The sequence below is a fragment of the Carica papaya genome, chromosome 4, assembly GCF_054855325.1.
Source record: "Carica papaya isolate Zhongbai chromosome 4, ASM5485532v1, whole genome shotgun sequence".
NCBI classification, from domain to species: domain Eukaryota; kingdom Viridiplantae; phylum Streptophyta; class Magnoliopsida; order Brassicales; family Caricaceae; genus Carica; species Carica papaya.
In genome coordinates, this window is record NC_142312.1 from 31374386 (window position 1) to 31390299 (window position 15914).

The 15914-nt window shown below is 36.8% G+C and overlaps 2 protein-coding genes across 3 annotated transcripts; one reads left to right on the forward strand and one right to left on the reverse strand.

The window, feature by feature from the left end:
* Positions 1-139: 139 nt before the first annotated feature.
* On the forward strand, positions 140-6557 carry LOC110808911 (receptor-like serine/threonine-protein kinase ALE2). Of its 2 annotated transcripts, none has more exons than XM_022034550.2 (11): positions 140-631; positions 2042-2125; positions 2380-2505; positions 2748-2954; positions 3029-3115; positions 3210-3320; positions 3436-3807; positions 3901-4194; positions 4604-4996; positions 5087-5330; positions 5571-6557. In XM_022034550.2, the coding sequence occupies exons 1-11, from the start codon at positions 559-561 to the stop codon at positions 6259-6261; spliced, it is 2682 nt and encodes an 893-aa protein (XP_021890242.1). In that variant the 5' UTR covers positions 140-558; the 3' UTR covers positions 6262-6557. The 2 variants fall into 2 exon arrangements, with proteins under 2 accessions (XP_021890242.1, XP_021890243.1); XM_022034551.2 differs by having other exon boundaries at positions 4607-4996.
* A 1388-nt stretch (positions 6558-7945) lies between these two features.
* HTH (Glucose-methanol-choline (GMC) oxidoreductase family protein) lies at positions 7946-13341 on the reverse strand. The gene is made up of 7 exons (XM_022034563.2): positions 13210-13341; positions 12269-12846; positions 11559-11943; positions 10005-10315; positions 9486-9871; positions 8503-9071; positions 7946-8355 (listed from the first exon to the last, which is right to left on the reverse strand). Exons 2-7 carry the CDS (start codon positions 12342-12344, stop codon positions 8301-8303), a joined length of 1782 nt encoding a protein of 593 aa, XP_021890255.1. The 5' UTR covers positions 12345-12846; positions 13210-13341; the 3' UTR covers positions 7946-8300.
* Positions 13342-15914: the final 2573 nt, after the last annotated feature.

Genomic DNA, 15914 nt, shown 5'->3' on the forward strand with positions numbered 1-15914 from the left:
AATAATTACGATGACTCAAGATACCACTGTGTAAACTAACTCGTAATATATATATATATATATATATATATATATTATAATGGTAAGATCAGACATGACTGCTGATATTTGATTTTAATCATTTCATAATTCAAAGTAATTAGCGGAAAGAGAAGTGAAGCAATCTATGTCATGGAATTCAAAGATTATACCAACTTTCGACCCACATATCAAAAAGATTCCAAACAATAATTCTTTTTCTGGGCAATCTTCCTCTCTCTTCTCTTCCCTACCAACTCTAATTCTTTAACTGTTCCTGTGTTTGGCTTCATAAATCAGTGTTGTCCGTTGTCAACCCACTGTCACTGCTCACTGTTTGCTGCTTATTTGCTTAGGTTAATTTTGGTTTTCTTCCCCACCTAACTCTGCTCTTCTGTTTCTCATTACTGTTTCTGGGTCTGCATCTCCTCAAAGATCAACCTATCACTGCGCTTGTTTCTCTCCATTACCATCTTCTTCCACTGTTCTGGTTCGGCCAGACATGGGAGATCTTCCGGCCTGAGTTGTAGTTACCAAAATATGGAGTTGCTGCTGCAGTTTGCTCTCTTCTTTTGTGTAATCATCAGTGCTTTGTCAGATGATGGATCTAGAGGTATAATTGGTTTTCCATTTCAGTACTCTACACTACTTTCCTTGCACTGAAATGGGTTTTCATCGTTTTTCTTCTAAATTTGTGAATGGGAGTTAATTTGAAGATCTGGGTTTGTTTTTTCTTCCCAATCATAGTCTAAACGAAGGGTTTTTCAGGGTTTGAGAATCTGCATTTGATGATCGCTTCTTATATCGCTGTGAAGTTTTCATAACCAAATTGCTGGTGGAAATTTGGAATTCTAGTTTGGGTCATGTTGTTAGTATGTCTATGATTTATATGGAATCTATGGTAGCTTTTACTTTGCTTGTTAATCCGACATCACCTTTGATTTCTATTATGACTAATCTTTGCTTTCTTCTGCCTTGTTTGGTGGTGTTTGTGATAACCCAAAAAAATGGGCACCTTTTCCTGAGCTCCATGATAAACCGACACCCAATTGTTTGTGGAAGGAGTGAGTGAATTTTTCGGAACCAACAAGTTTAATTGCTCCAATCATATCTTATGTCCACTTCAATTTTGTCACCTCCACTTGTCTCCTTTTTCCTGTATAAAGACTGAAATTTCCATCACTTACCTTTTCAAGACTTTTACCCTCTTTGTTTCCTAAACTATGTTTTCCCCTACTTTTCTTTTATACTTATGTTGTATTCTATTTTTCCTCATTAACCTTCAGCCTGTCTCCTATGAGGTAACAATATGAAGAAAACCAGAACCTACTTAATGGTAGATGCTAGTGTATGGATTTCTAGTATTAATGTAATCTAAGTTGAAATCCTTTCTTCACTTGCCGTATATAAACTAAACTGATGTTTGACTTTAATGATTATATAAAGAGTTCATCCAGCTAAATTTTCACCCTCATGGAATTCGAACTAATGTTCGTATCATTAACTGATGACAGAATATGGACACATACTTGAAAAAAATAGTAATTGAAGAGGAAAAATTCCTTTTTTTCCTTCTCTTCTAAGCTATTGAAGTGAATAATTCTCTTCATTCTGTTTCTAATCATCGAGATGTTTGTCCTCTTATTTGGATATTTTGGTTGTGCTAGTGTTTCCTGACGAACAATATTAGATTCTCATACAAAATTATATGATATTTAAAATGCCCTCAGCAGCCTTACTTTGGAATGATCTATCGCTATATTTCTATACATTTTCGCTACAAATAGGTGTATCAAGTCCATTCAGCCTTGAAATTCTGTCATTACCCTTTTTCCTGAAGAAGATTGTTGAGAACTACTCTGGCAAGAGATTGACTCCTGCTAATCCTACCTTTTTGTTTTCCCCAATATGGAATTCTCAAATTAGTTTGTTAATCGCACTGCTAAAAGGCTAGTAATGCTTAAAAGTTTTGTTTTGTGTTTTTCTCTATTTTCTTTATTTTGATCTAATAGTGATGTAACAGTTGTAGCAGAACCATGGAGTTTCTCATGGAAATCATCTTCTGTCCAACCCATCCGCCCTGGACAACCACCACAAGTTCTACCAGGTAAACTTTGAAAAACGTTCCTCCATATTGACCATCAATCAGATTGCACATCTCTAGTTGCATGAGAGCTTGCTGATCTTCTTAAGTGCCACTACCTTTATCCTTTCAAAACTTTTAGACCATTGACATACACATTTCCTTGCTCTTAAAAATTTAAGGCTAAGGAATCTACTCACACAATTCTTTTCATCACAATTGGTTATCTAATATTCTCAAACTGAATGTTGTTTCATCTGTTTCCATGTGATGCTTAGACTCTGCCTTCTCTCCAATTCGACCCCCTCCCAGCTCTGGCTGGACCTGGCATGGAAATATATTTCCTACTTCTCCAAAGAGGGAATCATACTTCCCATCATCAGTGGACAAATTTCCAGCTAAAGGTAAAGGCTTCATATGGTGATGAAATTAGAAAATCCTAAAATCTTTTTAGTGTTCTCTAGAAAATTATCTTGTTTGTACTCTTGATTATCTCAGAATTATGCAACTCTTACATTCTTTTGTAAAAAAGACTTGCATAAATACATATGAATTTAGGAAATAAAAGTTAGAAAAATTTTTCATGTACCAAATGAGATTTAAGTTTCGTGCCAAGACCTACAAACAAGATCTTCTTTTGTTGTAGCCTTCCACCCACATCGTGCCACAAGGCCGTCAAGTATCGCCCTCGCACCTTCTACTACATCTTCTGTGGCTCCTACAAAGAAACAGCTCCGTGGTCCTGTCTCTTCACCCCCGGTCTTAGTTCATAAACAGCATGCTGCAAAGAACAAGTCCAGGAGTTCTGCTTCTGCACCATCTTATCTGACTCCACATATTTACCGGCACCGAGGTTTGCCTCATCATTGTTCCTATGCTCTTAACCTCAAAGTCATGATACCTTCTCTAATGCTTCAATATCCACAGGTTCAGTTTCCCCTTCTCAACCTCCTTTTCCAATGTGGGGTGCGCCTGCACCAATGTCATCACCAACTGAATCTAGTCAATTTAACAGTATGGAACAACCGGTATTTATGTGTTTTACTTATTCTAAGAGTCCTTACTGATTACAAATAATTGTTATGTTTAATTTTATGTATGTTACTAGTGCCAATTCTTCCTCCTACAATTTCTCCTTTGGCTTCTTCTTCCCTAAAGAAGATGAAGGCGCCACCACCATTACTAATTATGAGTCTGCCACCTCCACCGCCTAATGAAGGTACATATTTATTATTTACAAATCTAGAATTTATGTAGCATGCACAATTTTTATTTAATATACTGGTTAACTTTTCATGGTGAAGAAGAATAATTGTAAATAATCCTACTTGTAGATTGTGCATCGGTGGCATGCACAGAGCCACTAACATATACACCTCCTGGGTCTCCATGTGGCTGTGTGTGGCCTATTCAAGTTAAAATCCGCCTTGGAGTTGCAATATATGCATTCTTCCCTTTGGTTTCGGAGCTGGCTAATGAAATTGCATCTAGTGTTGAACTGAACCACAGCCAAGTTCGGATTATGGGAGCAAATGCAGCAGGTCAGCAGCTAGAAGGAAGCACAGTCCTCATTAACCTTGTACCAAGAGGGGTGAAATTTGATGATGCTACTGCATTTTTAATTTACAAGAAATTTTGGCATGGGGACGTTTTCATCAGGTCTTCCCTTTTTGGCGCCTATGAAGTTGTATATGTCCGCTATCCAGGTTACAGAAGTGTTTTTGTTACAATAATTTGTCTACAGAAATTGTTGCCTGGTTCTTTCCTGACTTTCATTTATTCTTAATTGCCTCATATAGGTCTTCCCCCATCTCCACCTTCAGTTCCATCAAGCATTTCTACTACAGATGAAGGGCCCAACCATGGCCAGACCATTGGTGGGCAAGCAATAAAACCTTTAGGAGTTGATGTGTCAAGGAGAAAAAGAGACAGGCTTAGTGGAAGTATGATTGCTGTGATTGTGCTGTCTTCTTTCACTAGCTTTCTTTTATGTTTGGGGATTGCTACCCTTCTTTATTTTAAATTTCGAGCTTGTTCTGTTCAAGATGACCAAATTCCACAGAGTTTAGTATCCTTCCCTGCAAAACCATCAGGTAAGCTAATTTCCATTCAATTAAAAGGCGCTTTGCTACTTCTAATCTATTCTGTTTATGTTTTTACAAACTTGGTTTTTACATTGATCTGTGCAGTAAAGGACACTTGGTTTCAGGTACTGTGATAATGGTGGCTAGTTGCTTTTCCTTTTGCATTTCAAAAAGTTATAAGATATCCCATGTAATTCCAAACAAAGTTTCCAGCTCAAGTGAATGTTTTATCCAGAACTATATCCCACCGCCAAACTTTTGTCATTATACCTGTTTCTGTTTTGTCTTCGTTTCCGTTTCTCTTGCCACACCAATATTTAAGATTATCATCGTTCTTCACAATATCAGTCATATTTGTTCTTTGATCTTTAAGTTTATGCAGAATTTACTTTTGTGCTAAACAACTGTCCAAATTCAGCAGGAGCTGGTAGGTCTCTGACACATGGAAGCATGTCCAGCTCGGCGTCAATGTCTTGCAGTTCTGGTACATTGGCATATACAGGAACAGCTAAGACCTTCACCATAAATGATATAGAAAGAGCCACCAATAACTTTGATGCCTCAAGGAAAATAGGAGAGGGAGGTTTTGGAATTGTCTACCGAGCAATTCTAGATGATGGAAGAGAGGTGGCCGTGAAGGTTCTTAAGAGAGAAGATCATCATGGAGGCCGGGAGTTCTTGGCAGAAATTGAGATGCTTAGCCGTCTGCATCACAGAAATTTAGTTAAACTGATTGGTATTTGCACAGAACATACTCGTTGCCTAGTCTATGAACTTGTCCCCAATGGAAGTGTGGACTCTCATTTACATGGTATACTCAAGTAAATATGAGAAGAGAAAAGAAATAAAGTTATTGTCCTCACTTACTCCTTGTTTTTGAATTTCACCTGTATGCTTTCAGGTGTTGACAAAAAGACTGGTCCACTTGACTGGAGTGCTCGAATGAAAATTGCCCTTGGTGCAGCTCGAGGCTTGGCCTATTTGCATGAAGACTCGAGCCCCCGAGTTATCCATCGGGATTTTAAATCCAGCAATATCTTGTTAGAAAACGATTTTACACCTAAAGTTTCAGATTTTGGATTGGCTAGAACTGCATTGGATGAAGGAAACAAACACATCTCAACACACGTAATGGGAACTTTTGGGTACGAACTTCTCTATCAACATACTTAAGGAAAAGAAACTCTTTGGATATGATCGTGATTAATAACCTAAATGAACTTGTTGAGACACCTCTATCCCTTTGGAGCACAAGTAAATGCTCCAGTTGAACAATACCTCACTAACATTATATAGATTCAGGTTCTTTTTATGTGGATGCTTCTTTGTTCTTTTGGCTTTCTTCAATTTAAGCATTGTTCTAATCAAATTTCTTACTTTAACAGCTATTTAGCTCCAGAATATGCAATGACTGGCCATCTTCTAGTGAAAAGTGATGTATACAGCTATGGTGTCGTCCTCCTTGAGCTCTTGACAGGTAGAAAACCTGTGGACTTATCACAGCCACCAGGCCAAGAAAACCTTGTTGCATGGGGCCGCCCACTCCTCACAAGTAAAGAGGGTTTAGAACTAATAATTGATCCGGCTATAAAGTCTAGCATCTCATATGACAGCATTGCCAAAGTAGCAGCAATTGCATCAATGTGTGTGCAGCCTGAAGTATCTCATCGTCCCTTTATGGGTGAAGTTGTCCAAGCCTTAAAGCTAGTTTGCAATGAATTCGATGAAATGAAGGAGCTAGTATCAATAGACTGTAGCCAAGAGGAAGTTTCCATCAATATAGATAGCGATGCTAATAAACTTTCAGGTGAGCTTGTGGAAGTTTCACAGACTTTTCTCCCTATATATGCCTATCGTTTTAGTCATGATACCGGGACAGCATTATCAGCATCAGATTTTCTGAGTATGTCAGTAGAACCTGAGGAGCATGAAGCAGGAACATCTAGGAGGCATTCCCGTTCTGGACCCTTGAGACCAGGTCGAAGAAGGCAGTTTTGGCAGAGACTAAGAAGTTTTTCTAGAGGCAGCAAGAGTGAGCATGGGTTTTCATTCAACTTGTGGGAAGGATCACATTAAGATCAACGCAGGGGAGTCTCAATTTCTTCTCTTCAAGCAAGTCTGGCATAGATGTTGATGAAACCTAAAATATAGCTGTGGTTGCTGTGTTAATATTATGTGAATTGAGGGCATTGAAAAACTGGGGCAGCCTGGTTTTAGTGGTGCATTCCTGAGCTCATTTTGGTTCAATTCTTGGTATTCCTCTATATTAAAGAATTAGTTGTTTGTAACAACAATGTAATCTTCTCTGTGAAATGTAATGTCTTTTCTTGATATGAATTGAAAATGTGGAAATCTATTGTTCTTGATACTCATTGGATGTGTTGAATTTTTATCTTATTACTTAAATTTATAATAAATTTTGAGTTAAAATTAAGTTATGAGTTAAATTTGATGCTTGAAGAAAAGAGGAAAAAGAGGCTGAAAAAGAGAAGAAGAAAACAAGAAGAAAGCCAAAAACCCAGCCAGGTCTGGAGCACCCAGGCATGGATCCATTCAAACCCAGCTCCTACTCTCTAAACGACGCCATTATTGAATAATGAGAAGAAAAGGAAGCCTAAAGAGGAAGAGGGCCTGCGGAAAAACCCTATCTCCTCTCTTCCTTCAGCTAACCCCTCTTCCAATATGTCATTCAACAAAGATGCTGAAGCAAATCCTGCTTATTCACAGCTTTGTGAACCTATGAATGATAATCTGCTGACAACCAACACCAAGCTCTCTGGTAGAAAAGGAGTAAGTGTAGTTGATAAAATTCTGCATCGTCTCCTTCAAAGCGGTGATTCAGCTCAAAAGTACATACAGGGATCCAAAAGCACCAAAATTGACAATTGGATCCTTCTTGATAATTTTGTACAAGGATGTGGTGCTTATCCCGTTCATGGTATATCAGTTTTTTAGTTAGATATATGATGATACTTTGACTATCATAAAATACTAAAGATTTTTTTTGTGTCAACGCAAGATCACTCACCAAACTCTGTAACCAAATATCATCTTTTACTACTTCTGTTATAGCCATGTATTTTAGTCATTGTGGTAGACAAAACAACTGTAGCTTACAAAGTTTTCAATTCCAGCTGATAAACACTACTAGAAAGAGTAAACAAGTAATCTGTCAGATATCTCTTCCTATTCAGATCCCCTATAGAACTGGACTGCCACTTTTATTTGGAAAAAAAATACAAGGTGGTGCATTGAAAACATAACACGTTAGAAGTAGTGAACAAGTAGCAGATATACTCACTAAGGTTTTTGTCTGCAATAACATTGAACCAACACCTTTTCAAGATGGGAGCAGTTGTTTTAGGGTTTGCTCTCTTCGTGCAGGTAAGATTTCAGCTCAATGTCCTTTACTTTTCTAGTAGATTTTTCTGTTGTTTAATCATATAAATTTACAACCTTAAGTTGGGGTGTAAAGTTGGTGAAGCAGGAAGTTTTTTGTATGTCAAACCAAATCTTGAGGGGCTTCCCGTAATTTGAAGATACATACTCATGTTGCTGGTGTGAGCCATTAAGAACATTGAGTAGTCTGTTTCTTTACAAATAATTCCAAAATCAACCCGCTGTAAGTGCATGTATTATGTTTCTTTCCAGTGTTTAATCTATTTATTGTTAAATTTTTCCCCTCCTTCCCACGAAAAAGAAAGACCATGTAATAAGCTTCAATAATTGCTGCCAAGAACAAGATACATGCACTCAGAAAAGCTTAATACATACATAATATATATATAAATAATATTCCCCAAAAAATACATCTCAGTAGACGTCAAACCTTCTCATGTCTCCTCCCTTCTCTTTGCATGTTCACAGAGGACATAGAACATGGTAAAATTAATACATCAATATTTTCTTTTTCGAGTTCTCCTAGCAAGAACAAGGACACTAGTTGTTTATAACAACAAATATATATATATATATCACAAATACAAACCGGTGGAGACACTGAGTTCTCTTGGCAAGCCAATTTCTACATACTTTTATAAAGTGCTCCCTAAAAATTAACCTAACTATATTACATTTCCACTGCTACAAACTAATACTGCCAGTAGTCCTTAAAATCACACACCAGCTGCTTTTCCTAGTCTCTCTCTCAAAATCTTCACTCCCATGTACCTGCATATGAAATGCAAATATTTTCACATACATTATTTATTGCAATGTTTTCTTTATTTTGATCTATTTACTGAACGAAATTGAACAAAACGAACCGATTTAGAATTACTTTACCAAGCGAGTTTATCATATATCTCAGTAAGTTACCTGCCCATCATCATTATAGTGGCTTGAGGATTAGTCCCTGGTGACTGCTTAAACGTTGAGGGATCAACAATGCGGAGCCTGGGGACACCGAGGACCTTAAGGTCATGGTTGACAACTAGGCCTACATGACACCCGCCATGATAATGCCAAATTGTGATGACAGTGTCTTTGCAGAACTGCTCTATGGATCTGGTGTCGTTGGTATGCCTAGGTATGAAGTTAACATTTGCCTTGACACTCAAGTTAAGCAGCCTTTCAACCGTTTGCTTATCACATTGTGTGTAGTTTGTGAAGTGCTCTGACTGAACAATCTTTGCAGCAAGGCGAATCCCATCAACACATCGTTGAAGATCAAGTGGGTGGCTGAAGTAATTGAAGGCGACCGAAGGGTTATCTTCGACATTCGTTGTGATCAACTTGAGATGACCTGTGGACAACGGGTTGGCAACCTTTTCCAGAATGAAACCTCCCCTGAATGCTTCATGTGGTAGGTCTTTCTTCCCTTTGATGTAAGCTTGAATTGCCTCAGGTGTTCTTTGTTTGGGAGGAATGGTAGAGAGCTGCCCAAGCTGCAGGGATTTATCACGAAATTATTATCCATGAGAAAGAAAGATTGAAACTTAAGCAAACGTGACCTCTAACGCAACCCATTTATTCAGCTTATTATACATAAATTTGTCTTAAGCCATGTTATGATTCATTTCTAATATCACCACGGTAAGCTGCATATTTGGATAACTACTTGATATTATGTATTAGTTGGTTCAGCATCTGTTCCAAGTTTTTACCAGATGAAAAATAGGCTTAAGAGCCACAAGATGGTAAAAGAATGGCAGTAGCATTTACCCCTCTATATGGTTTGATATTTTTTGACTGGATTGTGAAAGAAACTAAGCATATTATCCAGGTATAGGTCGATTAATTGCCCATATAGGAAAAGAGTCTCCTTTTTAGTAGGAAAATGCTTATTATTTGTTGTTTACCTCTGCTGACATGATGCCATGGTGACAGTGAATGCTTTCAGAGGACTGCCCAAATCCGCTGCTTGCTTCAATGTACACACCCTTATTGGTGATACCCACAGTTTGTATAAGGGATTGCTCCAGTGGCCGTTTAGAGGGGATGAAAACCGAGTTCATTGGGTTATCAGCCATACCTTTTCCGACATATTCATTGTCAAGTACCATTGAAATGTTGAACTTTTCAAGCTCTTTTTTGGGTCCAATGCCGCTTAGCATCAGCAACTGAGGTGTACCAATTGCTCCGCAGGACAAAATCACTTCACTGCCCGGCGTATTCCTTAGCAATGCTTGATGCTGTTTGCCATTTTCATCTTTGAATATGGCTCCCACAGCCCTTGGCCTCTTCCCTGCATCAGAGACACTACCTTATCTTCAGTTGAAACATGAACATGCCCAAATCATGCATTGATAACAAAATCTGCCACATTCCTTTATCCATGATCATATTTGATGCTTATTAACAAAACTTTATATGTATACCCGATGTGTCAAAGATAATTCGTTGAACTGATGCATAGATCAAGACAGTGAGCCTCTGAGGATTAGCATAACTGAGTAGCTCAGCAGCACTATGACGCCGACCAAACCTATCAAAGATGGTTCCACCAATCTTGGTTCCATATTTATGATCATATGTGAATCCATTGAAAGGTCTGACACCAACATCCAAAAGGCCATCTCTCACTGCTTTCTGCCAAAGAGCAAGCTTAGGCTGGTAAACAATCTGACTTTCAACCCATGGGTATGACTCATTTACTAGCTTTCTGTCCCATCCTACGCTCTTGATAAACCTGCAAAATGCTAAGAGAATGCATGTTTAACCAACAGTGAAATTGTAAATTTTATATTTACTGGGGCCGTAATGCATGGATAATTGATGTCAAGAGTAAAGATCAAGTTCAGAATCTGAAATTTTTCGTGTAAAAACTGGAAATGCAAACCAATCTTGATAATTACCCACATTTAGAAACCAACATGTTTAGTGATAAACTTCTGGTTTTCCAGGTGAAAGTTGAATGACTCGATCTTCATTCATGACTTTCTTTGGCATTAAAGTTCAGTAAAAGAATCTCAACCGTAAAAGAAATTACCAAGTCACCATTCTTAAACCCCACGAATGCCACAATTCAAGGCTTCAACAAGTAACAAAAACATTTGGTTAAAAGTAATAGTTCCTATGGACGAAAGGTGAAAGATTACAGTGCATTTGTAAAATCTGGACTAGAGTTTGTGTAACCCAACACACATAACCCATTTAGTCTCTACCACACAATACCTTAATCCCAAACTAATGAAGTACATGTTAGGGTTCAAGTTATACACTATCAATAAGTTAAAACTTGGCATGTTAATATTCTCCCTCATCATAGTTACAGGGAAGATGTTTAGTTGGTATGATAGGAAGAAATGGACTTGTCTATAAAGGAGACTAAACCATTTCTTAAATGACTCGTTTGCATATTTAGACCCATCTATTATAAATATGCACCCAATAGTTCTTTTCCTTCCATTTCTGGAAAAATGGAAAGAAGAAAAACAGTTAGGAGCAGATTTGCAGAGATTTTTTCTTTTGGGGGAAAAAAGAGTATATAAGAAAAAATAAGAGGGTCTATTCAACGTATCAGCAAATGAACTTTCTCATGAATCGTTTTAATGGGTGACCACTGAAGTAGGTCTAAATCAGGACCGTTAAGACTAAAATCAGAAAAATAACAACAACCGTTGATCTTTATGACTTCTCCCATTGTTAGGGGTGAGTATTAGTGGTTCCGGATCCAATATTAGTTTGCTATCGCCACTTCATCATTCATAACTACAACTCACATCACGTCTTAATAAACCCACATATTATATGTGTGTGTGTATAAGAGCTATGATGATTAAGGGAACATACTAGAAGCTTACAGGTTGATGGCCAAAAATATTTTGTTATTTAACTCCCAGGTACTAAAAATTTTCTAATCATGTGTAAATACAAAAAGCAAATAATGATAATACAAGTATGTATATGGGTTATTGAAATAAATGACATACCGATGACCTGATCTGGAGTAGAAGCCAGCATTGATGCTCGACCCACCGCCCAAAACCCTAGCCCTTGCATTTATGACACCATCTGTAGAGACAAAGGCTTGTGATGCAGAAGTTGGTGAAGTGTCCGCCAAGCCAATGTGGAAGTTTTTGAGGAAGGAGACGTTTGCATTTGTGAATGGAACACCTCCTCTCTCCAACAATAACACACTGAAATTTTGCGAGAGAGTAGCTGCCAGAGGACACCCAGCTGTTCCACCTCCCACTATTATGTAATCATATGCATTATCTCCACCTTTTGACGAGAACGATGATGATGATGATGATGGTGAAAATGAGCTCGCCCTTTTTATAAATGGGTATTTGTATTCGTACACTTCCTTCTCACCTGCACCCATTTTCTCAGTTCATCAATCTTGGTTGATTCTGGTTGGCTTTGTGTGTGAAATGAGAATTTGAGAAGAACCCGCATTATAAGTTTAAATTTCCAGAAAACCCAAAAGAGAAGCCATGAAAAATGACGCAAATCACTAACAAAATTTCACCACTGGTATATTCTAAATCAAGAGAGAGAGAGAGAAAAAAAAAAAAAGAAACCATGAGTTTTGCATTCTGATCCCTTCATGAACTGAAAATTAGCCATGTAAACCATAAAGATGAGAGAAGAAGAGAGAATTAGAAACCCTTTGGGGAAAATAGAGAAGAGAGAAGACCTTGAGAGGAAGAGAGAATGGTGAGGAGACATAGAACCATAAACAGAAGCAGCTTCACTGTCCTACCAAAAGCCATTGATAAGCAGCAGATAAAGCACACAGAAACAATCTCCTTCTCTGCTTCAATACCCTCTACCTGGCTTTCACTGGTTGGCCTTGGTTTGTGTGTAAACAACTCTTAATATATACACATACAGTTTGTACTATAGCTAGATAGAGATTTATATGCGTATTAGTGCGGATGTATGTGTATATATGTATGTGTAATTATACTTTTGAAGAATATATTATACAGCAACAGTAGAACTTCTGAATGTATAAACATGTACTAGTAGCTTTAATTTCCACAAGGAACCAAGCTCTCCACCGAATTTAAGAGCTTCTGATACTACAACTGGTATGTCATTAATGGCGACATGAATGCAGCAGTTGGAGTAGGAACTTTTGGCCGTTAGATCAAACCTTCTCTGATTAAATCTTACCCGTCCAAACTGGTAATCTATGACAACTCATGCTTCGTCTACATCTACCAGCATCATTGTAAAGGTTCCTCAAATCACACCTTCAACTTTCTTTTCCTGTTGAACAGAAAGTAAGAAATCTTCAACTAAACTTTTTTGATTTGATTGAATCACAGTGAATTTGATCGAAATTTTCAATTAAATCCGAGCTATATATAGTTATTGATTAATTAAATTTTACAAGATACAAATACAATTTCTCTTTACTCCATAGTTAGATAATAATTAGTCTATTCTCCCGGATTGAGTATTACAATTCAATTTGGTGAGCTGAAAATTTCCTTCAGAAAAATAAGAAATTACAGTACAAAAATGTCTTTTCTTTTGCATGCACAAAATGTCTACCTGCAAAAACATATATTATTAATACACAGATGCGTGTGTGTGTGTGTGCATTTACATATACATATATATACACACCAACAGACAGAGACCAGTGTAGGCCAACTTGAGGATGAACATGATTGATCAACTGGGTGGGGTGACTAGAGATTTTTCTGTTGAATGGAGCAATAAAAACCCTAGTTCCAACCCCATTTGACTTTCTTGCATGAAATAAGACTACCAAGAAACCAGAACTTAATAAAGAAGAAACTGTTCTTCACCTAATAACGCAGCCAAAAAGATTTGCTTTGATTAAAGTTGAACGGACCACATAGTTTTTACATATAATTTGGCAATCTTTTTTTTTTTTTTTCAGAAATGATTTTGTGATGAACTTACAAAAGATTTTCAGCAATTTAAACACAATTATTTCGATTTTGAAAACGAACCCACAAAAGTTCATGGCTCATATTTCTACAAACATATATATATATATATATATATATATATAAGTTGGTGAAAGCCATGAACACAAACTTATGGACGTGAGATCGAGTTAAAAAAGGAATTTTTCATGCACTACAATTGTGACCCACCAATTAATCAATCAATTTAATTATTGGGAAGACATAATTTCATGTTACTATTTATAGTAAGTTCCACCTTATAATTAATTAATTTTAATTATTTTCTATTTATAAAATAATTTATTATTTATTTATATTAAATATTACATTACATTTATAATTTAAAATATATTATTATTAAATATTTTAACAAAATTATAATTTTGTGTGTGTGTTTTTTTTTTATATATATAATTACTACCTATGTTTCGTAATAAATTTATGAGAATTAAATGTGGACAGAGTACAAATTTAATTTAATTTAATTTAATACTATTAAAGCATTAGATGTAGGATTCTCGATCCAATTAAATATTAAGAAATCACAAATAAAGTACATGTTACCTACATGTATATGTGTGTATATATATACACACACCCACAACCCATTTAATTATAATGCGTATAAATATACGTATCTGTGCAGGAATATATATATATATATATATATGATAGATCACTATAAATTGTTTAACGAAAGAAATCTAAATTAATTGTAGAAAGTACCTCGTAAAATACCAAAACTAATGAAACTGTTTGGACCATTGGAAATAAATGTTTAAGATCATTTCCCCTTTTAAAATTACTTATATTTACATATATATATATATATACGTACATATATATATATATATATATGTTGTTTACAGTAGGAGATTGGGTGTCAAATTTGAAGTATCGATCCTTAGTACCTTCAAATTCAATTCCAACTGCTCCACCAATACTACTGTAATCTCCAATGCTTAGCTATGCACGTTGAAAGTTTTTGTTGCCACCAAACAAGGCATTAACATGTCAAGTTTTTTGTTTCTTGGATTGTCTTCTTTCTGCGCACCCAGCAATCGACAGCTGACAACCATTATATATACATACATACATACATATATATATATATATAGACATGTGTGTGTGTGTGTGTGTGTGTGTGTGTGTGTGTGTGTATGATATATGAAAATGGCTGAGATGGGGTGCAGGCTGGTCAACTTCTCCATTCCCCCCAACACCCTCAATTTTAAGTTTAAGACCAAATGAGCACAAAACACCAACTCTCAATTCATTTTTTGGGGTAAGGGGAGTAAATGGACACTGGACATTTATACATATATACACATATATATATAGAGACATGTGTGTGTGTGTGTGTGTGTGTATGATATATGAAAATGGCTGAGATGGGGTGCAGGCTGGTCAACTTCTCCATTCCCCCCAACACCCTCAATTTTAAGTTCAAGACCAAATGAGCACAAAGCACCAACTCTCAATTCATTTTTTGGGGTAAGGGGAGTAAATGGACACTGGACATATATACATATATACATATATATATATAGAGACATGTGTGTGTGTGTGTGTGTGTGTGTGTGTGTGTATGATATATGAAAATGGCTGAGATGGGGTGCAGGCTGGTCAACTTCTCCATTCCCCCCAACACCCTCAATTTTAAGTTTAAGACCAAATGAGCACAAAACACCAACTCTCAATTCATTTTTTGGGGTAAGGGGAGTAAATGGACACTGGACATTTATACATATATACACATATATATATAGAGACATGTGTGTGTGTGTGTGTGTGTGTGTATGATATATGAAAATGGCTGAGATGGGGTGCAGGCTGGTCAACTTCTCCATTCCCCCCAACACCCTCAATTTTAAGTTCAAGACCAAATGAGCACAAAGCACCAACTCTCAATTCATTTTTTGGGGTAAGGGGAGTAAATGGACACTGGACATATATACATATATACATATATATATATAGAGACATGTGTGTGTGTGTGTGTGTGTGTGTGTGTGTGTATGATATATGAAAATGGCTGAGATGGGGTGCAGGCTGGTCAACTTCTCCCTTCCCCCAACACCCTCAATTTTAAGTTCAAGACCAAATGAGCACAAAACACCAACTCTCAAATCATTTTTTGGGGGTAAGGGGAGTAAATGGACACTGGACATTTTAATTATGAGCTTACCCACCAACACATACATATATGTATGTATACATAATGGTGGGAAAGAGCAGTAATTAAATTCAAATGCATCACTGGGATCAAGAAGCTGTAGGGTCGAAAGAAAGTCATAAGTTGAAACATCTATTCAACATTCAAAAACCAAAGTAAATGAAGGTGGTGATACTTATTGAGCACCACCCAACTTAACCAATCCAGAGTAATGGCAC

What these genes read in the sequence shown, in the direction of transcription:
- HTH (XM_022034563.2), bottom strand. Translation starts at nt 12,344, where the DNA reads ATGGCTTTTGGTAGGACAGTGAAGCTGCTTCTGTTTATGGTTCTATGT. An exon ending in CATTCTCTCTTCCTCTCAAG is followed by an intron (nt 11,944 to 12,268) that starts GTCTTCTCTCTT and finishes AAATGGGTGCAG; the next exon opens with GTGAGAAGGAAGTGTACGAA. An exon ending in TACTCCAGATCAGGTCATCG is followed by an intron (nt 10,316 to 11,558) that starts GTATGTCATTTA and finishes AGCATTTTGCAG; the next exon opens with GTTTATCAAGAGCGTAGGAT.
- LOC110808911 (XM_022034550.2), top strand. Translation starts at nt 559, where the DNA reads ATGGAGTTGCTGCTGCAGTTTGCTCTCTTCTTTTGTGTAATCATCAGT. An exon ending in CTTCCCTGCAAAACCATCAG is followed by an intron (nt 4,195 to 4,603) that starts GTAAGCTAATTT and finishes GTCCAAATTCAG; the next exon opens with CAGGAGCTGGTAGGTCTCTG. An exon ending in TGTGGACTCTCATTTACATG is followed by an intron (nt 4,997 to 5,086) that starts GTATACTCAAGT and finishes GTATGCTTTCAG; the next exon opens with GTGTTGACAAAAAGACTGGT.